This window comes from Vipera berus, assembly GCF_964194415.1.
Source record: "Vipera berus genome assembly, chromosome: 8".
NCBI lineage: Eukaryota > Metazoa > Chordata > Lepidosauria > Squamata > Viperidae > Vipera > Vipera berus.
Window position 1 is genome coordinate 22,429,406 of NC_138211.1, and position 23,878 is coordinate 22,453,283.

Here is a 23,878-nt window from a genome sequence, read left to right on the forward strand (position 1 = left end):
AAGGAGGCATTAGCCCACTGCTCCACCAAGGCCCCAAACCATAGTCAAATCAAGCCATGGTTTAATATGATGCATGGAACTTGCCGTTTGCAGCTTCCTCCTAATACTTTCCCCACTTGAGTCAGTTCTAATCGCCATCGTGACTTTTCCTGGGAAGAAAATGAGCAGAGACCAATGAGGGGGGGGTCTCCTCTTTCCCCTGCCACCTCCATTTTCCTAAGCTCCTCTACTCACACCCATCCCTGCACCCTGCAGTGCTCAAAATGTTTGTTGCTAAGCAAGGCAGCTGCTAAGTGAGCTTTGCCCCGTTTTATGACCTCCTTTGCCACAACTGTTAAGCGAATCACTGCAGTTAAGTGAATCATGAGGTCATTAAGAGAATTTGACTTCCCCCGTTGACTTTGCTTGGGGAAAGCCGGCTGGAAAAGTCACAAATGGTGACCGCAAGACCCCAAGGATGCCATAAAGACACACCAGTTGCCTTGCGTCCAAATTTTGATCATGTGACCACGCGGAGGCTTCAACGATCATATGAAAAATGGCCGCAAGTCACTTTTTTCAGGGCCGTTGTAAACTCTGAATGGTCACTAAAAGAATGGTTGTAAGTCGAGGACTAACTGTAGCCCATGGTTTTCTGCAGGGACGCCTGGCCGTCCTTGGCAAGAGACGCCCGCCGTGTTCTCCATCCATTTAGAGGCTTAGGGGGGCCTCTAAGCACAGTCCAAGTAGCTCATTTTATCTCATTTTTTTAATTTTTGCAAACATATCCAGTTCTTTTTGCCCCCACCCTCTCTCCAGTTTGATATATATATATTTCTTCAAATATATGTTTATTTCTCTGCAAGACCACTTAACGTACATTGTTTTTGCAAATTATTTTCCATATTGCAATCACTCTTAACACATCAGAACTGTGAATATACACACTTTCCCCAATACACTTTTAAAAATATATTATTGAGAGAGCGCATTGCAATATTTGGAGGGCTGCAAATTTTAAATGACTGTTCTATTTTCAATTTGGGTGCCAGTCTGGGAATGATAGGTTATGTGCTTGCACTTAGAGGAAATTTATCTAATTCCTCTCCTGCAAGGAGTGAGGTCATGGCAGAGAGAAATCTTGTTCCCTGCAATAACAAGATTAGCTCTGGTTCTTCCACTCGGAGTTTCAGAAATAAATCACATCCCTAAAGTCTCAAACTGCTTTCAGCTAAACAGAACAAGTTGGATGTCACTGATGACTCTTCCTGATTTGGGCAATTACAACTTGGAAAACCTTTGGTGACACTTCACCCCTTAAAAGAAAATGTCTGCTAGGTGCAGAAAGAGCTTTTAGTAATTTGAGATGCCTCCCCTGTCCTGTTGATCTTTCTAATCCTGCCACATAAAACCTGGATTTACTCAGGAGTGCACCCAAACCAGGAAGAACTGGATCAAAATTGTCAGCATCCACAATTTTACTCACTCTCCTGCGAGTGAGGGGGTTCCAGGAACTTTACACAAACGTTCAAAATCAGCAACAGAGTGAACAGTGGCTATAATGACGGAGGAGAGCCCTGACTGTATGCAAAGCTTTTCCCAAAATGATGGAACTTAGACTTATACACCGCTTCACAGCGCCTTACACCCTTCTCTACGCAGTTCAGAGAGTCGGCCTATTGACCCCAACAATCTACATCCTCATTTTCCCAACCTCAGAAGAATGGAAGGCTGAGTCAACCCTGAGCTGGTGAGAATCGAACTCCCGGCAGTTGGCAGAGTCAGCCTGCAATGTTGCATTCTAACACCTGTGCCACCTCTTGATAGAAGAGGTGTTGAAACCGTGTTGAGCAACTGATGTGAGGGTCCCTGGAACACCAATCATGATCTAAAAGAGAAGCAGGCTTCCCCATCAAATACTCCTTCTGTCTGGAAGATGGGGGGTCCTCAAATTGGGTCAAAAAGGTTAAGATGGTAGCCGCAGGCGTGCAATCAAAGCCCCACCCTTTTTTTTTGCATGTCTTGCGTACACAGTACATATGAGATTTTGATGGCATGATTATGAGCACCCTCTTGACACTACGATCCAGCCCACTTGGAAACTGTTGAAACTCAATGCTGGACCTCTGCAGAAAAGCTGGGATCCTCTTTGTCCCTGCGATTCGGGACACCAGAGAGGGAAAATGCGGGATTCCCTCCAAGGAGGAGGGTCTGCCAAGCATGGTCAAAAAAGTCACATTGGCAGCCACAGCTCGAACCAAAGTGCCCCCAGGTTTTGATGTGCAATGTGTTATCCCACGGTTGGGGGTTTTCCAATAATGTTTTAATCGATTTGGTGTTTTTAATTCTTATGATTAGATACCTACTAATACCCCCCTTTTTAATCGTTTGCATTCACTTGTACTTAGGCTTGAATTCTCAATTCCATTTTCCCAATTAAGGACTGGACTTATTTACTTGTTATTTATGAATGTATAAACCGCTTCGAGATTACCTGAAGGGTGGACAAAACAAACACAGCCAATACCAGAGCAATCGTAGTCACATAAAATGACAGAAATACAATACAAGTAGTCCTTGACTTACAACAGTTCATTTAGCGACCATTCAAAGTTACGACAGCACTGAAAAAGTGACTTATAACTGTTTTTCACACTTATGACCATTGCAGCATCCCCATGGTCATGTGATCAAAATTCAGACACTTGGCAACTGGTTCATACTTATGACCGTTGCAGCATCCCGGGATTGTGTGATCCCCTTTTGCGACCTTCTGACAAGCAAAGTCAAGGGGGAAGCCAGATTCCCTTAATAACTGAGTTACTAAGTTATCAGCTGCAGTGATTCACTTAACAACTGCAGCAAGAAAGGTCATAAAATGGGGCAAAATTCACTTAACAAATGTCTCACTTAACAACAGAAATTTTGGGCTCAAATGCGGTTGTAAGTCAAGGACTGCCTATATCAATTTTTTAAAAAACACATAATGGCGCTGGGAGATGAGTAGCATTTAAGTCCCAATACCCAGGTTTGTTTTTTTTTACAAATTTTGGGGCCATTCAAACTTCAAACTCAACATGTATTTGGAGCATCGTTAACCAGAAACTTTTTTTTCCAATTTCAGCAAGGGCCATCAGGAGTTGAAGGTTGGCAAAGCTCTCTTGGAAACAGTCCTCTCCTCAGCGCGCTGACACTTCTGCAGTTCTGGGAGAAGGATATTTTTGGAAAGACTGAGCAAAGAGCGCCTCCGGCGAGTAGCAACCATCAGTCCCCTCAGCAGGTGGTCATCCTGGGGCGGCGGGGGATGGGGGTGGCGGAGGTCTTATAGTCGCAGAGACGTGACTCGTGGGATGTGGAAGGGAAACGTTTCGTCTGATCCAGTAGAACTAAACACAGCAGAAGAGAAAGCAAATTCTATTATTTTCTTAGGAAACAGGGCTGTCCGCACGCTGTGGTTGAAAAAGCCAAAATGGCAGCCACAACAGTGCCACCACGCCTGGCACGTGGATGTTATCATGCCTATCAAAAGTCAGCAAAGCTTCAGTGGCAGCATTGTGGTTGTTCCCTTGGCTTTTTTGACCGCGTCCCGTCGACCCCACTGAGCGGGAAGTGGTCCAAGGCTAGAAGAATGACTGGGGTACTTATTTTTAATTCATTTATTAAACTGATATGCCCCCTAACTCCCTGATAAGGTGAGTCTGGGTGCCTTCTTTATTCATTAGCTTGATTTATATCACCTCCCATCTCAACTGCATGACGCCGGGTGGCTTACAGGAATGAAAAAGGAACTACCCAAAACTAATACAGAGTAAGACAGTGTCGGGGGGGGCTCAATTTTATTTTTTTTCAGACTCTGGAACCTGATAGTTAAAAAATGGGCAATGCCAGGTTTTCTCCAGTCCTGAAGCTCAACAGGGTGGGAGTTTAGCCTAATAATAGGAGGTCAGCTGTTCCTAGGAAGGGGGCTCCTACCTCTGAGGAGACTCAATTTGGTGGTCCCCAAAGATGACAGAGAAAGGTCCTGGTCTTCCCAATCTTTTTGAGTGGGCAGAATTTTGCAAGAGAGAAAGTTAAGGCATTTTGGCAGCCGTTTTGAAAGCAATGAAGCCCCACTAAGCTGTTCAGATAACTGTATGTTGGCCAGAGCTAGGCTTGGTTTTTTTTTAAAAAAAAAATACAGCTTTTATTGCTGCAGCTTTTGTGGGGGTTTTTCCCCATTGTATGCTCTTCCCTGATAAGTTGATGCTGATCTAGGAATGAAGGGTAGTCTAGAAAAAGAGTCCATATTAGTAATAATAATAATAATAATACCTGCAAGAAATAGCATTTGCCTGCAAGCAAGAAGAACTGGTGGGACCACAAAATAGACAAAGTAATAGAAAATAAAAATGCTACAGTCTCTGAGACTTTAGAATTCAAACAGGCAGGCACCTAACACTGCAGATTTAACAACTGCTGATAAGAAAGACAAAAAAAATTGTTTGGACAGTGGACGTGGCAGTACCTGGAGACAACAGAATAGAAGGGAAAGAACTGGAGAAAATCACGAAATACAGAGGCCTGTAAATAGAATGAGAACAACCGTGGTAAAAGAAAACAAAGGAGGTATCAGTAGTGATAGGTGCCTTGTATGCAATCCCAAAGAACTGGAGCACCACCTGAACACCCTCGGCATTGACGAAATCACCCTCAGTCAATTGCAGAAGGCAGCTTTACGCAGAACAGCTTCCATCCTGCAACAATGCTGTACCTTTAACCCCATCAAACCTCCACGTCTGCCTATCCCAGGTCCTTGGGGAGGATTCGATAGGTGAATAAAAGGCCAAATCCAGTCTGGACTGTGAGACAAAGTATAATAACAGCAACGACAATAACGTGAAGAACCATCTGCATCCCCTCTTTTACAGTAATGCCACTTACACTAATTTGTGCCGAATTGGTCGAAAATGCTTCATCATCTTGAGGGCGAAAAACATACCAAAAAGAAGGAAGAAGGCACACCCTCCCAGGCTGAACCAAAAGGCATTCTGGAAGAAAGGAAAGGCACACATCAACAAAGGAAAAGTATAAGGGTGGGGTTCTTTCCCCTGGCATTGAGGGCCAATCCTCTATCTCTGGTATATAGTCCGAAGGGGACTTCAGGGGTCCCCAAAGTCAAGGTAGGGGCCATGGCAGCACTATCCACCCACCCATCCCATTTAACTCTGTTTTGATTAAACATTTTTAAGAAAACGAAAGGAAGAAAGAGTCAAACAATGAAAAAATAAAGCACAAAGTAGATAGAATTAGGTCAGGGGTCTTCAAACTTGGCCCTTTTATGACGCTGGCTGAGGAATTCTGGGAGTTGAAGTCCACAAGTCATAAAAGGGCCAAGTTTGAAGACCCCTGAATTAGGTTAAAGTTTTCAAATTTTCATTGATTAAATAACCAAAAGGTAGTCCTTGGCTTACAACCATTTGTTTGAGTGACGACTAGAAATTACAACGGCACTGAAGTTACTGTTACTGAACAACTGCAGTGGTTTACTTAACAACTGTGGCAAGGAAGGTCATAAAATGGAGCAAAACTCAACACTTCAGTACCGTTACAATTCCGGATGCTCCCTAAATGAATGGTTATAAGTCAAGGGCCAGGCGTACATGGATACAAGGCATTGATTGTTCTATCCAACTTAATATGGTTCATCTGGCTTGGGGTTGTCCCCCAGGGTTGTCTGGTTTGAGGTGTGGGAAAGTGGACTTGTTGCAAAGCAAGAGGTTCCTTTGTTCACTCCAGGAAGAATGTGGAAAGAGACCACATGGAGGAGGAGGAGGAGGATGGTGGTTTTTGGTCCTCCCCAAGGCTTTTCCACCCAGTGGCCCACCCACCCCTCCTCTGGGTGGGCAGCAAGGCAGGCAAGCTGAGGCTTGCTCTGACATGAAGATCTGCAAGCTATCCTGCACCTGCATTCCTGGTTCTCACAAGGCTGCATGTCCTCCTTGCCTTGATGCCAAGAAGACAAGGGACCCCAAATGTCTGTGGAGAGCCTCAATCATCCAGCTGACGGTTATCCCAAATGGGGTTCTTCCAAAAGGCGACTGGACTTCCTTCTTGTTTTTTATTTGTAAATGTTTGGTTTCTCATCCAAGAAGCTTCTTCAGTTCTGACTGACTGGTCCAGGGTTTTGGAGCATCCTAGCACAGGCAGTCCTTGACTTATGACAAGAACTGAGTCCAAACTTTCTATGGTTAAGCGAGGCAAGTGAGTTGTGCCTCATTTTGTGAGCTTTTTTGCACAGTTACCTGAATCGTTACTGTTGTTAAAGGAATCATTGGTCATTCAGCGAATCTAGCTTCCCCATTGAGTTTGCTCATCGGAAGCCTGCTGGAAAGGTTACTAATAGTGATCACATATCACACACACACACACACACACACACACACACACACACACAAACACACACACACCAGAAACAGCGACTGTCACTAATACAGGCCAGTTGCCAAGTGCCTGAATTTTGATCATGTTACCATATGGAGGCTGCAATGGTTGTATGTGTAAAAAATAGTCATAAGTCACTTTTATCAGTGTCCTTGTAACTTTCAATGGTCACTAAACAAATGGTTGTAAGTTGAGGACTACCTATAGGTCAAAGTAAAAATCCTCAGTAAGTCTCTAAATTTGATAAAGGGGGATGACCTTGTTTTCCCTGAATGGAAAAGTTGCAAATGTGTTCATCCACCCTTCTCGGCCTGGTCCTCACACGGAGGTTGTGGCGACCTTTTCTAATGGGTTTGCCAGGAGAATTTCACAGATCTATCCATGAAGTCACCAGGCATTGCCCTTGACTGGAAGATGCTATCTTTCACCTTATACCTACGCAGACATGAGCCTTTCTTGGGGAAAAAAGTGAATCAAACAGACAAGTTGGATTTTGAGAAGGGATTTATGTGAAGTGAGAGGATCGTGATGCACATTAAAACAGGGGGAGCTTTGTTCACACCGTTGTGGCTGTCAGACCTGCCCCAGTCTGATCCATTGGGAAAGAAAGACCCTCGATTTCATTTGATAGGAGCGAAAGGTCCTTTTACTAAAAGGATGTTGCCTGCAGTAAAATCAGGCGAGCTCTGGGTTTCACACACTCAAAAGATACACAAAGGTTTCCCCTCATCCCAGCCCTCCCCACCATGACCCTCGCCCTGTGACCAGCCAATTGGAACTCGCCAAAGTGTTTTGAGAATGCCACCATCTAGACCAGGGGTAGGCAACCTTGGCTCTTTTATGACTCGTGGGCTTCAACTCCCAGAATTCCTGAGCCAGCATGGCTCAGCTTGGAAACCTCTCCCTTTCCCCTCAGCATGGCTGGCTCAGGAATTCTGGGAGTTGAAGTCCACGAGTCATAAAAGAGCCAAGGTGGCCTACCCCTGGGCTAGACCATCTGGACCTACTGTGGACATCACTGCTGAGAAGTCTGGTAGCAGGTTCTCATGCTGGCACAAGGCACAAGGTTTTGTGAGCTAAAGTCCACTCATCGAAAGCAGGGCACAGATTTAACTGAAGCTTTTTAATAAAAGGTGCAAGTCTGAAAAAACACAACCAGACTGTTTCAGAGTTTGACTCTCCCAAAACAAAATGGTTCTCCTCCTCTTATGGTGTTTACTCCTCAGAGATGTCTAAAGAAGTGCTGAGATTTTTTAAAAAAACATATCTTAAAAATCAGGCTGGGAATATACTGGTAATCCTCAACTTATGAACACAATTGAGCTCAGAATTTCTGTTGCTAAGCAAGACAGTTGTTAAGTGAGTTTTGGCCCATTTTATGACCTTTTCTTGCCACAGTTGTTAAGTGAACCACTGCAGTTTTAAGTTATAACACAGTTGTTAAATGAATATGGCTTCCCCATTGACTTTGCTTGCCAGAAGGTCACAAGTGGTGATGGCGTGACTTATGGACACCATCATAAATACGAGGCAGTTGTCATGCGTGCGAATTTTGATCACATGACTGTGGGGATGCTGCAATGGTCATAAGTGTGAAAAAGGTCATTTATTTCAGTGCCATTGTGACTTCTAATGGTCACTAAACGGGCCAGGAAAGAAGGTTGAAGGGTTTTGCTAGATGGCAGAAAGTTTTACCCAAGGATCCACGATGCGATTGCACAAGATCACCAAGCCATTGTCCAGAGCAGTGGAAAAAGGCTGGCAGGAAGCAACATCCTCAGTCAGCTGGAACAAAACAACAGAATATTTTTTGTAATTGCTGATTTGCACATCGACTTTGCTCAGAGTCTGGAGCCACAATGTTCCATCAAGGTCTCTTCAGCAAGGCTCAAACACTTTAGCAACTTAGGAACTTTGGCAACGTCCAAGAGTGTGGACTCCAAACCCCAGAATTCTCATCAATAGTCATGCTGGGTGTGCAGTTCTGGGATTTGAAGTCTACACACTTGGAAATTGCTTTGGAAACACCGCCTTAGCCCCTTGACATGATTCAATGGCTGATCAATTGATTGCAAAAAATGCTGGCATTTTGGAAGAGAAATCTAGGATGGCTGGTATTTTGTTCAGATAAATCTTGAGGTATTTGTTTTATTGCTGTTCTCTGTCAACTTGGAGTCTAAGGGCTTTGTCTTTGGTGGAATCAAGTCTGGGGCATACAACACACCCTTCCCCTTAGTGAGTGTTGCTGTAGATGCAGATGGGCTTCTAACCTAATGATGATAGTCACAAGGCAACTGTCAAGGGTGGAGATGAAGTCTGGAGTGACAGGCATTTCTGGGGATGCTACACATCATTAATGAAGAAGTTGGGATAGGATATTTGCTAGAGCTAGACCATTATTGGTCCCCCAATGAGTTCTGCCCACCCAACAAGGTCAGGCAAAGTTGGTATCTTCCAGACCCATCAGTTTAAGCAGGGTCTTCTGACAAGGGCTGGAGGCATGCCTTCTCTGTCACTGCGCCTTCCCAAGGAACAGCTTCCTGACACTCTGCTGGCCTTCCGAAGGGTCTTGAACAGCTGGCTTTCTCCTGAGCCTTGAGGTACACATGAGCCTCTTTTAGAGTGTACATGTGAGTTGCCTCTGGCACAATGCATCCGCTTTTGATGTTTTTTTAAGCCCCCGCTTCCTTCTGAGAGTAACATGGTGAGCGGGCCACCATAGGTGTACATGGAAGAATTTAAAAAAGAAGAGGTTTAGTTGGTTTCCATGTTTCAGAAGATGGATGGGGTCAACTATGGATCTTTTCGTTCTTTCTCCAACACCTCTCCCCTATTCCCTGATGCCTGGGTTTAGTCTTGCTATGGGTACCCCCGTTTGCAAACCTCCAAGAACCCCCACAGCCTGAATGATCCAAACATTGACCCCTGCTTCTTCCCAGCATCTTATAAGCCTAATATCCCAGCATCTTCACTCTCTTTTATGTTCACCTGCCTATGACATTTTGTCCCACATGGCATGAAATTATGCCCAGCAAGCAGGCATCACCCAGGCTACCCTGGCTAACCGAAGCATGGCTGAGCCAATTTAGTATCTGGATGAGAGGCAGGAAGTCAGGAGGGGAATTTACACTGGGAAGTCCAATAACCTCTCAGAAGAAAACAATGGCCAATCACATACATACTTTGTCCAAGCAAATAACATGGAAACTTGTGTGTAATCAACTGCCATCATCAGCCAACTAGGTCTGCCCACCCAGAGGTCACCATCACTCTGAGCGACATCAGGATCTGCTGACCCAGGGGCACCTGAGTACTGTGAGGGGAGCCAGTCCTCACCGTAGTCCTCATCCAGTTCAGGTACTGGGAGATGTATCCCAACTCTTTCCTTACAAAGCAGTCCAACTCCTGAAGCAAAAGGAAAATTGAGTTGAAAGCAGAGTTTGTAAAAGAATTTGTCAGAGAAGCCCATTTCTCCCCCCCCCCTTGATAAAACATTTTCTAAACCAAGGACAATTCCCATCAACAAAAATATGCAAATGTTTTTTTTCTGCAGATAGACCAACTAGCAGCAGTCTATTATCGATGGTCCTATGAATAGCCATATTTTAGATCTGGGTCATCTGTCTCCTTTTATAGGACGACAGTGCCCAGTTCAAGGTGTGGACAACAAAAGCATCAAGATCCAGCAAGCAAATTTTAGTTCTGGGGGATCCAACTTCTAATCAGTATCCAGTTAATCAGTTCATGAATTTAGAACAGCTGTGGGCAGATCATACAACGTCCTGCATTTTCCAACAGGAAACCTCTACTGAGCAGCTGATGGACTTCAAGAAAGATCCTTATTTCTTCAATAAAACTTTTACTTTACTCCCAGGAAAGAAAACAAAAACAAAAAAAGACAATAATAAAACAGTACAAAGCAGAAAAATGTGCCATAAAAACAAAATAACAAAAACACAGAGAGAAGACCCTTATTACAATTCTTTAGACAGCATTTTCTCAACCCCAGCAATTTTAAGATGTATGGACTTCAATTCCCAGAATTCCCCTGTTTGTCATTGTTGAGTGAGAGATATGAATTTGAACACTTTGAAATAAAGTGATTGCAGCAGGTCTACCATTAGACTGCCCTCCGTTCATATCTTGCTACACAACTGTGTGACCAGCATAAGAGTAACTTTGTTAGAGTTTGGGCAAAGAAAAGTGTAATAATACTAAACTGAACAATACTAAACAATAATGCTAAAATGCAGTAATACTAAACTCTGCAGCGCGTGGGAGATCAGGCAGTTTCCGGATGTGCCTAGCTGACAACTTTGTCATACAAAAGGTGGAGGTGGGAACCAGAGGGACAGCTATAGTGGACTTAATTCTTACCAATAGGGATGGAATGGTTGAAGGATGGAAACTATAGGGATTTGGGGGAAGCCGTGAGAACGATTAATCAATGGAACAGCTTGCTTCTCAGAGTTGTGAGTGTTCCATCGCTGGAGGTCTTCAAGAAAAGATTGGATGACTGTTTGTCCAGAATGGTACGGGATCTCCTGCTCGAGCAGGGGGTTGGACTAGAAGACCTCCAAAGTCCCTTCCAGCCCGTTGATTCTATGATTTTTGCCATTTCTTTTTCTAGACTGACTTAGTAAAAGAAATTTAGCTCTTTTGACCTGCCACCTTCCCAGGGTGTTCATGAATGCCACTCCTTCCCTTTGCATCTCCGCCCTGCTTTGTTCTTCCCAGCCCCACCTTCCTTGAATATCCTGTTTCAGAGGACGAGTTTTGTGGGAAGGGATGAAGGGCAACAGAGGAAACCCAAAGTTGGATCAGAAATAATGCCTAGCTCAGCCATAATTCTCTTTGCCACGATGGGCCGCTGGGTGGCCCAAAATTGTTCATGAACAGGCTTTCCCTCTATTTTATTATTAATATGCACCTCTCGATGTATCCAGCATCTTGCATAATCCGGTGAATTGACATATGCAATTATAGATGCATGGTCCAGTTTGTGTGTGTGTGTGTGTGTGTGTGTGTGTGTGTGTGTGTGTGTGTGTGTATTCTCTAAAACAGATGCCTTCAAGTTGCTGCCCTCCAGATGTGTTGGCATATATAGGATTTGCACTCCTAGCATATCTGGAGGACATCAGCTTGGGAAAGGCTCCTCCACAATTATGACAGAGGAAGACAAGTCTAGTAGAGTATTTCAAGAGCAACAGGGGGAATCTGATGCTGTGCCATTACTCCTCAAATAGCCACACTCTTGGGAACAACCTTTAGAGTTTACCTGCTTTCTTCTAGCTCACCTGTCTGAGGATCTTCTGGGTCTGTAAGGGCAGAATGGCCTCCACAAAGGTGATCTGGGACTCGGTATTGTTGAATTGAGCCTGGGGAGAGGCAGGAAGAAAAAGAAAGTTATTTACCCATGAGGGGAGCCAGGAGAGCTCCTGCTGCAATCAAGGATATAAGGACCTCTGAATATGGCAAGTTTGCACTGAACTCCTCCACTCTGCCATCTACTGCAGGGCTGGAAGACACCACTAGAAGGTTAAGAAAGGAGGAAGAGGAGCAGAAGGTGGTGGAGGAGGAGGAGGAGGAGGAGGGGGGGAGGAGGAGGAGGAGGAGGAGGAGGAGGGAGGAGGAGGAAGAGAAGGAGGAGGCTGACTAACCGCACTCAACATGTAATATTTAGTGGAACTGCACCTACATGGAGAGAAGTATACAGTGGCTCTGTTTTAGGCCCAGGATTCTAGAACATCTTCAACAATGATTTGGATGAGAAAATAGATGAGAAACTCATAAAATTTGCAGACGACTACAAGCTGGCAGAAATAGCCAACACTCCAGAAGACAGGCTTAAGATACAGAAGGATCTTGACAGACTTCAACATTGGGCACTATCTAACAAAATGAAATTCATTGGTGAAAAAAGCAAGGTTCTACATTTAGGCAAGAATAACCAAATGCACAGGTCTAGAATAGGTGATACCTGGCTCAAAAACAGCAACTGTGAGAGGGATCTCGGAGTCCTAGTGGACAAGCACTTAACTATGAGCCAGCCGTGTGCTGCAGCTGCCAAAAAACCAACACAATCCTAGGTTGCATTAACAGAGGAATAGAATCAAGATCTCATTTAGTGTTAATACCACTTTATAATGGCTTGATAGGCCCACACTTAGACTACTGCATCCAGTTTTGGTTGCCACCATATAAAAAGGTGATGATATTCTAGAAAGAATGAGCAACAAGTATGATTATGGGACTAAAACATATGAAGAACGGTTGCAGGAACTGGATATGTCTAGTTTAATGAAAAGGACTAGGGGTGACATGATAGCAGTTTTCCAATATTTGAGGGGCTGCAACAAAGAAGAGGGGGGTCAACCTATTCTCCAAAGCACCTGAAGGCAGGACAAGAAGCAATGGATGGAAAGTAGTCAAGGAGAGAACCAACTTAGAACTAAGGAGAAATTTCCTGACAGTGAGAACAATTAATCAGTGGAACAGTTTATCTCCAGAAGTTGTGGCTGCTCCATCACTGGAAGATCTTAAGAAGAGACTGGACAGCTACTTGTCTGAAATAGTCTACGTAGGGTCTTCTACTTGAGCAGAGGGTTGGACTAGACGACCTCCAAGGTTCTTTCCAACTCTGTTATTCTAAGAAGGAGAAGGAAGGAGGAAAGTACAAGGAAGTAATTATATTACTGTAGATATTTTATTATTTTTATTTACTTAATTTTTTTGTGCTTTCGAATCAGTCTTGACTCCTAGTGATTGTGTGGACTAATCCCTGCAGTTCCTTGGCAAGAGCATCTGCCTTCATCTTGTTCCTGGGGCTGAGAGAGAGGGACTGGCCCAAAGTCACCCCATTGGCTTTGTGCCTTAGGCAGGACCGCAACTCACAATCTCTTGGTTTCTAACCTGCTGTTTGAACCACTAGACCCAGCTCGCTGTCTATTGAACTACATTAAATCTTGTTGTTGTTAGTTGTGAAGTCATGTCCGATCCATCGTGACCCCATGGACAACGTTCCTCCAGGCCTTCCTGTCCTCTACCATCTTCTGGAGTCCCTTTAAGCTCACGCCTACTGCTTCAGGGACTCCATCCAGCCACCTCATTCTCTGTTGTCCCCTTCTTCTCTTGCCCTCAATCTTTCACATTAAATCTACTAATAAACAATTATTCAGTACAACACAATACATGTACTGTATTATCTCAATTGTGATCATAAGTCAAGGATTGCCTGTACTAACCAGCTCTTATTCAGCCTTTCATTTTGAGATCAGTCAAGGAAACTTAGACACTGACCCAAAACCTCTTAAGTAGACTTGGAGAAAAACAAATTGCAGCATATGCAAGTTTCACGCATATCTACACAAACATTGTGAACGCAAGTTCCCAGTGGCAGATGTGATGCTGCTGAATCTTTCCCCACACTCAACTCAGCAAAGATAAGAAGCCAAGTTGCCAGGAACCCTTTGGCTGATCGTCCTCCAACGCTTCCTCTAGAGAAAGAGGGCACGATGGGGCAGAGGTGGGATCCAATCTGGGTCAGTCACTGGGAACAGAGGCTTAGTCTTCCAAGCTTTGCTGGAGCCCATCCTCAGGGGAACCTCTCTCTCTCTCCATGGATATCTCTCACATTCTGGTGAGAGAGAAGTTCTCTGAGGATGGGCTGTTGACTGACCCAGACTGGATCCTGCAACATTTTCCTGGAACACATATATCTGCCTTCATTCATCAGAGGTGGGATCTTCCAGATATGTTGGACCATCTCTCAAAATCACGGCCTTATGGAAATTCAACTCACTGAGGAAAAGCTGGTGTTGATCAATATGACTGCCCAAGTTGATGCCATGGTCACAATCAGTTATCTGCAGAAGGACACAGCAGCCAAACCAGCATTTTAGGCACTTAGCACAAAATTATAAGAATCTATTGTAGCACGCCATAGACAGCATCTGGGCTTGCTATGTGTGCCCAGGTGCCCACGAGTGTGTGTTGCCAACCAGAACATTAATGCGTGTGCTTATTTAATTTATTTTTTGCATGCACAATCAGTCGCCTTCCATTGTTCAAATGGAAATGTTCTGTGTAGAAAATGCATAAGGTGTTTTACATTTATGGAAAGGAGTAACCGGTTCCTCTGTTTGATAACAAGGTGTTTTCCATTTGTCTGTAATTATGGCCCAGCTGGTTCCTTCCCCAGCCCACAAAAGAAAGCTATCTGCTTAATCTTTAATTGTGCAAGACGTTTCTGCTGGAATCTGCATTTATTACCCCATAATAGATGAGAGGTGAAATATCCTTCCATGATTAGTTCAGTCTCCAGAGCAGAATGAAAGCAACGTCTCTTCTTAAATGCAGATTTTGCATTGGGCTAAACAGGACGTCTGGTCCACGTTTGATGCAGAAAACAGAATTTTCATAGATGAGATAGCTGTAGAAGGGCTAGTGCAGAAGCACTGTACAGGTAGTCCTCGACTTACGACCGCAATTGAGCCCAAAATTTCTGTTGTTAAGCGAGACTGCTGTTAATTGAATTTTGCCCCATTTTACGACCTTTCTTGCCACCATTGTTAAGTGAATCGCTGCAGTTGTTAGTAATATGGTTCTTAAGTGAATCTGGCTTCCCCATTGACTTTGCTTGTCAGGAGGTCGCAAAAGGGGATCACATGACCCGGGACACTGCAACCGTCATAAGTATGAACCAGTTGCCAAGTACCCAAATTTTGATCATGTGACTCTGGGGCAGTGGTGGGATTCAAGCCGGTTTGCACCACTTCGGCAGAACCGGGAGCTAATTTTTTGTTGCCCAGGCCCAGAATGGACTTCCGGAAGCAGACTTCTCCACACAGAGAACCAGTGGTTCACATATTTGAATCCCGCCACTGCCCTGGGGGGAATGCTGCAATGGTCATAAGTGTGAAAAACAGTCATAAGTCACTTTTTCCAGTGCCATTATAACTTCACAAAGTCACTAAATGAACTGTTGTAAGTTCAGGACTACCAGTATGGGTTTGTGTAACCTTCTACACCAGGGGTAGGCAACCTTGGCTCTTTTATGACTGGTGGACTTCAACTCCCAGAATTCCTGAGCCAGCCACGCTGAGGGAAAAGGGACAGTTTCCAAGCTGAGCCATGCTGGCTCAGGAATTCTAGGAGTTGAAGTCCACGAGTCATAAAAGAGCCAAGGTTGCCTACCCCTGTAACTACGGCAATGAAATTACACCAGAAATGCTGGCCATAATTTAGGACAGGTTCGGGCAGGCCCAGAGAAGAGTGACAAAGAGGAGGAAGAGACTTGAGGACCTGCCATGACAGGATAGGTTGAAGGAACTGGGCAAGTTCAATCTAGAGAACAGCGGATGGAAGAGAGACATGAGGCCAGTATTTAGACACATAAAATGATGCCCTAGGAAAGATGTTCAGGAATGGTTTTCCAGGAATACAGAAATGAGAACCAGAGCTAGAAATAATAGAAATTGCCACATTAAACGTAAATATATATATATATATATATTTCTAATAGCCATATCTGAACAACAGCTTGGTTGTAGAGAGTTCCATCTCAGAAAACTTTTAAGAAGAAGCTGGATCAATCAAACTCTCAACAAGAGTTTAATTGTAGAGTGAAACTACAGATTATAAAAGTTTAAAGCAGGGGTGCCTGTTTGGCTGAGGAATTCTGGGAGTTGAAGTTCACAAGTCATAAAAGGGGCACGTTTGAAGTATGCATGCTGAGGCATGTGCCTAGGAAGCTAACAATTTGGCCAACAATTCCTCTTGGTTTCTGAGTAAATATCTTGAGGTTACCATCAGTAATTTATCAAAAGAATCAGCTCCCCCAACCACTGAAAAGGCCAAACTGAAGGACAGTCATCCCCGGTGGAAGCAGAGGCACATTTTCCCCCCTACACAATCTCCATTGTGGTGGGCAACAAAGTTAAGAGTGGATTTTCTTGCCAATCTACATCCAAAAATTAAAATTCAAACTCCAAGGAGGTATCACCATTTTTCTTCTACCAATAAGAATCCCAGGTAAAATAACGGTGTAGAAGTAAAAAAAGAAAGACAATATATTATTTTAAAACTCAAGCACATCTAATGTTCTAGCATCAAATGTACAGATGTGATTTAAGGAAAAGTGGAAGATGGGATGGATGGATGGATGGATGGATGGATGGATATAGATAGAGATAGATAGATAGATAGATAGATAGATAGATAGATAGATAGATAGATAGATAGATAGATAGATAGATAGATGGATGGATGGATGGATGGATGGATGGATGGATGGATGGATGGATGGATGGATGGATGGATGGATGGATGGATAGATAGATAGATAGATAGATAGATAGATAGATAGATAGATAGATAGATAGATAGATAGATAGATAGATAGATAGATAGATATTGCACCCCTGAAATTATTTCACGTATAACAACAATACCTGAAAGCTCGGTGACATGGTTGCTAAAAACTGGAGACTTTCTTTCAGTTGTGCCTATATATAAAATGAAATAAAACAAATTAATTTGGTCTCATGAAATATTAATCACATGCTTCCTCTTCCATTCAAATAGAACTAGAAGCACTAGCTTCACTTTACCTAAAATTAAATTTATAGGCCATAATTTAAAATCTCTGAATAGATTGCTTGCTCTTTCTGTTGAGGCACTTCTGGATAAAGGAGTTTGCACAATAGATGCCAATGAAATGCCACAAAATTTGCTTTGAGAGTGACTTTCCATAGTCATGAACTTATCATTCGGATGATGAAAGGGAAGTATTTTGCTCCCCACATAAAGCCTGTCAGTCCTGGCCCAACTTGGCCCTTTTTAGAAAAGAAACACTCTTGACTTCATTTGTAGTGAAAAGGTTACTTTTACTAACAGTCAAGTGGTTACAGGAGCAAAACCAGATCTAAAAGTTTGTGCACGAAGATTCCCTCGTTAACTTTCCCTTCTCCTTTTCACACCCCACCCACCCCGTTACCTCCCCATTCTCCACTCACATTTGAAGATGTTTTGGTAACTGTCCTTGCAGTGGTTGGATAGATGGACAGGTGTTGCATCCCATTCCCAGATCCATGGCCTTGGTATGCCTCTGGGTGGCATGAAGATCACTTTTGGTTCCCCCCATCTCCCCACAGCTCCCTCCCCCATGGCATGTGGCAGACTGGCATCTAGTGAAGCATAGTGAGCAAAGGATGGCAGTTCTGACAAAGCAATTGAGAAACACTTGTTCTTAGCACAGTATATGAATGAGGCCACTAGGTCTTTAACTGAGCTGGTTAAGAATGTTTCTTGAGCCCCCTGTTCAGACTGCACCTTCCAGAATTCCTAACCAGAATGGGCCCCATCTAGAGGGAATTATGTTGGAGAAGCTTCCTGTACCATGTTCAAAAGATTTCCATGAATCATGAAAAGCTAGGAAGCGTCTTGCTGAATTTCAAATTGAGGTTCCTTGGTGTGCTTCTCTGAAGGCTTACCACAAGGGTCTCTATTGGGAGGACCATCTGGTTCTGGATTCTTCTGAGCTTCAGGGCTTCCTCCACCAATTGTTCTGCCAGAGTTCTGTCGCTCTGCAGGAAACATCAACATCTCTGGGTTGGCTGGGAAGCGAGGATGGGAATTTGAGAAAGACTCTGGTGACTTGCTTCCCTCCCTATACATGGCCACCCATCTCTTCTGGTTTCCCCACCTGAACGTTACTCAACCTTTCAAGATCTACTGCCAATCCTTCAACATTGGTCCTCACTACAGGGTTGCGCATCTGCAAGAGAAATAATTAGCCATTTAATGGGCTGTGAGAATATCCTTGGGAGGAGGAAATAAGTACCGGTAGTTGAGACAACAGTCAGACAGAAGGAATCTCAGTCCACAGAAGGAATGGAGGTGTCGAAAGTGTCTCAGATGGGACCCTCCCTAGTTCTCTGGAAGGCAAAGGTGGGGGATGGGAGAGGAGCTTTCTGTTACTATAAGGCAGTGATGGCGAACCTTTTAGAGACCAAGTGCCCAAACTGCAACCCAAAACCCACTTATGTATCGGTGGGTGCCGCGTGGGCGTGGCCCATTGGGTGCATGTGGCCAATTGGGTAGGTGTGGCCAATTGGGTGGGTGTGCCTGCGGTGGTAATGGCAGACTGTGTGGGACTAAACAATCAATTCCCACTTTGCAAGATCTTTTTTTTTTCCCACGAGAAGTTGAAATTGATTGATTGATTGATTGAACCTTTTTTTTTGCACATGGTGGCAAAGGCCTAAAGTGAAAAGGTTTTATAAAACCCAGCTGAAGGCCTAGGACTGGGGCAATGGCACGCATGCCCACAGAGAGGGCTCTGCGTGTCACCTGTGGCACGCGTGCCATAGGTTCGCCATTACGGCAATAAGGTGTCCCTGCGGATTATATCCTGCTAATTGTGACCAACTTTAGGAGGTGGTGCTCCATCCATCCATCCATCCATCCATCCACCTTTGGGACAGCCATGGCCTGGATGATCGAGAATCTCCATAGGCGCATAGTGCAGGACATCTCTCTCTTTCCCCCAATTATAGACTCACCTCTGCTGTGAAGTCAGCATAGTTGATCAAGTCCACCTGGCTCTTTCTGAAGGTCTCCAAGTCCTGCCTTCCCTTTGCATTTAAGAAAACAATATCTTCAAAGTGGAGGTTGATGTCACGGAGACGTTCCTGAAACTCTCTGGTGTACTGGGAGGAAACAAAGACCGCTTTTACAACGGCAAGTTTTAGGGTGATTATTTAATTTAAATTTTAATTAAGTTTAATTTATTTTAACTAAACGAATGTATTCATTTTTCTGAATTTATTAGCTGCCCAATTTTCAGCCAGTGCTGGGACACACACACACCTCCATTCTCACTTGGCCTTCAGGCTTCCATAGGCCGAAAATGTGGCTGGAAAATGATCGGACAGGCTATTAAATCATTTCCTTCCATGCATTTTCCTGCTTGAAATAGCACTCTGATGTGTTTTTACTGCTTTTTGAATTTATTTTTTTCTCTGGGGAGGAAAAAAATAACAAAGGGAATAGATGCCTCTTATCTTCTCCAATCTGGAGTGTCTCTAGGAAAGTGGTCAAAAAAGTCAAAATGGTGACCGCAATCAAGGATTAAGGCTCCATCCCATTTTAAGCCCATTGAAAAAGGGCAGGGCTTAGATTGCACAGTTGTGGCTGCCATCTTGACTTTTCTGACCCCCTTCTGTGGACAATTCTGCCTCAAAAACAAACTTTGAAAGGGTAGAACTGCATCTCCCAGACCAGGGGTAGGCAACCTTGGCTCTTTTATGACTCATGGACTTCAACTCCCAGAATTCCATGAGTCATAAAAGAGCCAAGGTTGCCTACCCTTGTCCCACAGACGGTCTTTCAGCCACATAAAATTATGTCTCGGGCCAAAGTTTTTTAAAAGTTTACGTTTTATAAAGAAAAACACTGTATAATCTGATGCTATGTACCTGTGATTCAGAACACGAGCCTCACTGGTCCTGAAAGCATGTGCACAGAACAGGAAAAAGTTCTATTTAAATTCCCTTTCCCCCCCCTTTTTTTGTGGGGAGAGCAAATTAATCATGGGCAATTCTCCAATAATAAAGTTTGAATGATTTCTCCAAGGAAATGTGACCAACATTCTTTAAGAGTGCAAAAGTCCCCATAAATAAGGTTGTGAGCTTTTGGAGTTTACAAAAAAAAGGTAGTTAGGCCAATGTTCTCCCCACCCCACTGAGTATATTTAAATATTGTGAGGAGAAATGTTGCCTAAATTCAAGCTCCATCCCAGCCGATATTGCAAAACAGATTCTCTGACTCTATTTTCAGCGGACTCAACGGAGGAAGCTATGTATTGCCTGTTTTGAGAGACCAGGAGGCAGAATTCAGCCGTTTTCTTCCCACATTGACAGGAAGATCTTGAGATCCTCTGGAAGCCAAGGGCTGAAGTAGGGCTGACCCTGATGGTGAGCTTTGATCTCCTAGGATCCTCCTGAAGGTTCCCGGGGGAATCGAGAGCTTTGCGTTGCAAAAGGGGGCAAGCAAGGATGCGCCAGAGGCTTGTTACCTTGGCAACACTGAGATGCTCGCTGAGGCTGTACTGTTCCTTCAGTTGCAAAACTTCCCAGAGGCCTGCACCATTCTTGCACTGCCTGAAAGGAGACAGAAAGAAATTAAGCCAACCCCCGACTTGCAATCTCCCACTGCCTGCTTTATGCAAGATGTCTAGATAGTGTTGACTCACAACTCCCAGCCTCCTTCCTTCCTATCTTTTGGCTTCGCCAGGTGAGGATTACCAGACCGTGGGCAACGAAGGACCCGCCTTCCTTTTTGGCTTCGGCAGCAGAGCTTTAAAACCAAGTATTGTTGGGACAAAAGATTGTAATACGGGTAGTCCTCGACTTATAGCAGTTCGTTGAGTGACTGTTTGAAGTTACAACAGCACTGGAAAAAAGTGACTTACAACCATTTTTCACACTTGTGGCTGGTGCAGCATCCCCACAGTCGGGTGATTTACATTCGGACGCTTGGCAACTAGCCTGTAATGACAGTTGCAGTGTCCAGGGTCATGTAATCTCCTTTTGTGACCTTCTGGCAAGCAGAGTCAAGGAGGAAGCCAGACTCATTTAATGATGGTGTTACTAATTTAACAACTACAGTGATTCATTTAGCAAATGTGACGAGAAAAATCACAAAATTCACTTAACAAATTTCTCACTTAGCAACATAAATTTTGGGCTCAATTATGGTCATAAGGTGAGGACTACCTGTAGTATATTAAATAGAAGAGAATAACAGAGTTGGAAGGGACCTTGGAAGTCTTCTAGTCCAGGGGTCCCCAACCCCCAATCCGTGGACCGGCACCAGTCCGCAGCATGCCAACAAGTGGGCTGCACAAACAAGCAAAGCTCCATCCTCAGGATGCAGGCAGCACACAAAACCACACCCCTTCCAGTCCGCGGAAAAACCTTTCTCCATGGCACCGGTCCCTGGTGCCCAGAAGGTTGGGGACCTCTGTTCTAGTCAACCCACTGCTCAAGAAGGCGACCCATTACCATTCTAGACAAGTGGCTGTCTAGTCTCTTAAAAACCTCCAGTTTTTAAGAAAACAAAGTCAAAAGTCAGTCATATGTTTTTTAAATTTTTTGTCCTTCCTTCCTTCCTTCCTTCCTTCCTTCCTTCCTTCCTTCCTTCCTTCCTTCCTTCCTTCCTTCCTTGCTTCCCTTTGTCTTTAATGGATAGAGCCATAATAAATATATATTTTTTAAAAAGTCAAATATTGACTGACTTCTTTTAGTATATCTTCCTGAGCGGCTTTTCTCTGCATTACAGGGTGTCCCTAAAACAGGCTAGTTTCAAGTTAACAGGCTCTGCTCTGTGATTTTGATTAGCTGATCATCACCCTCAGCTGCTGTCTGAAATTGACCCGATCTTAATGGGTTCCATTCTACAGGTCTTTGCCTACTAACCAGCTTGTATTAAAAAGCCAGCTTTTCCAGATGCTTGGAAAAGTAACTTCTATCCATTTAGCCCTAAGTACATTTTTTGCTGTTTTTCACTGTAATTTTTGTCACAGGTGCCCATAAAGTGAAACCCTGCCTCCCTCTTTCCCTCCCTTCTCCTCCTTTCCAATGGTCCTTGTCCTCCTTTGCCTGTTTGGCTATCTTGTACTAGGCCAGGGGTAGGCAACCTTGGTTCTTTTATGACTCGTGGACTTCAACTCCCAGAATTCCTGAGCCAGCCATGTTGAGGGAAAAGGGAGAGGTTTCCAAGCTGAGGCATGCAGGCTCAGGAATTCTGGGAGTTGAAGTCCACGAGTCATGAGGGGGCCATAGTACCCCCATGCTGGCTCAGGAATTCTGGGAGTTGAAGTCCACGAGTCATGAGGGGGCCATAGTTCCCCCATGCTGACTCAGGAATTCTGGGAGTTGAAGTCCACGAGTCATGAGGGGGCCATAGTTCCCCCATGCTGGCTCAGGAATTCTGGGAATTGAAGTCCACGAGTCATAAAAGAGCCAAGGTTGCCTACCCCTGTACTAGGATTAGGGATGGCGTGAAAGCAGTCTTCCAATACTTGAGGGGCTGTCACAGAGAAGAGGAGGTCAACCTATTCCCCAAAGCACCCGAGCCCAGGACAAGAAGCAACAGATGGGAACAAACCAAAGGGAGAAGCAACCTAGAACTAAGGAGAAATTTCTTAACACTGAGAACAATTCACCGATGGCTTGCCTCCAGAAGCTGTGGGTGCTCCTTCCCTGGAGTCTTTTAAGAACAGACTGGACAGCCACTTCGTGAAATGGTAGAGGGTTTCCTGCTTGGGCAAAGGGTTGGACGAGAAGACCTCCAAGGTCCCTTTCAACTCTGTTCTTGTGCCCTCTGTCATCCTATGGCTGGCTCAAGGTGTTGGCCATCCTCTTGAGGTGATGGCCTGGAGGGAGCCAGCCAGCCCAACTCTCTAGCAAAAGGATGCCCTCAGAAAAGGTGGGGTACTCACTGATATGCAGACGTGAGGTTGAGATTCTGCTTTAAGCCAAGGTATTGAGAGACATTCATGGAAGGCGGAAGGTTGCCAGGGGTGTCGATGAACTGAACAATAGAAATAATTGTGCATTATTTTCTGTGCATTGACAACATTTCCATCTCTCAGTTGCAAAAGGCCACACTGCATGCGTCCACATATCTACTATGCTGATGCATTACAACATGGTATGTTCTCGGAGGAACTCAATACCTATGGAGGTATACCTAACGAACTGGCAGCTGTGACTTCACATTGTGGAGAGAGATGATGAAGAAGAAGAAGATCAATGGCACAGTGGAAGACACAGTTGCTGGTCAGCGGTGATAAATTGGGAGAGGTTAATATCAGGAGTGGAACCATCACTGCTACTGTTTGTCATTGCATTGACTCCTCTATCTTTTTTATTAAATTTCTTTTTTCCAATATAAAATAGAGACAGAAATAAAGGCAAAGGGGAAAGAGAGAAGGAAAAGAGATAGAGAATAAAGTGAGGGAAGAGGGGGGGAAAGACAGAAAAAGTAGTGACTTCCTACTTTTTTTGATGCAGTAAGGTACCTAATAAAGTTATAGTGTCAACTTTTTACTTATACCAAATAGCAAGTAATATTATTCCTGCAGCAATAATCCACTTAATTGTCAAAACCCAATGTCAAAATTTCATTTGTTCTCTTTTATGAAGAAAGTCCAGAAATAGTGCATTGATTCCTCTGTCAACTGTCAATACTGAGACACTTGCGACATAAGACCCACACCTAACAACTCTTCATAACAAAAGACCCATCTCCACCTCTCTCTGATGCCTTCATTGCAAGAGGGCTTGGTTGGCTACACCCTGGTCACCCCACTTCTTAAAATTAACCTCACCTCCAAAATATGTACAGGTAGTTCTTAACTTACAACAGTTTGTTAAGAGACCAAAGTTACAATGGCACTGGAAAAAGTGACTTA

General features: G+C 44.1%; 1 protein-coding gene across 1 annotated transcript in view; it reads right to left on the minus strand.

Annotated features, from left to right (window-relative positions):
- Positions 1-2,973: 2,973 nt before the first annotated feature.
- The window catches only part of PROM2 (prominin 2), a gene marked incomplete at its 5' end in the record, with an annotated part of 51,464 nt that continues 30,559 nt past the window's right edge, over positions 2,974-23,878 (minus strand). The window contains 11 exons of the mRNA XM_081333445.1: positions 2,974-3,365; positions 4,900-5,006; positions 8,095-8,184; positions 9,736-9,804; positions 11,697-11,777; positions 16,851-16,904; positions 17,892-17,984; positions 18,104-18,175; positions 18,963-19,109; positions 20,477-20,561; positions 22,904-22,995. Of these exons, the coding sequence (XP_081189571.1) occupies positions 3,302-3,365; positions 4,900-5,006; positions 8,095-8,184; positions 9,736-9,804; positions 11,697-11,777; positions 16,851-16,904; positions 17,892-17,984; positions 18,104-18,175; positions 18,963-19,109; positions 20,477-20,561; positions 22,904-22,995 (954 nt within the window). The 3' untranslated portion in view covers positions 2,974-3,301. The remainder of the gene's footprint in view (positions 3,366-4,899; positions 5,007-8,094; positions 8,185-9,735; positions 9,805-11,696; positions 11,778-16,850; positions 16,905-17,891; positions 17,985-18,103; positions 18,176-18,962; positions 19,110-20,476; positions 20,562-22,903; positions 22,996-23,878) is intronic.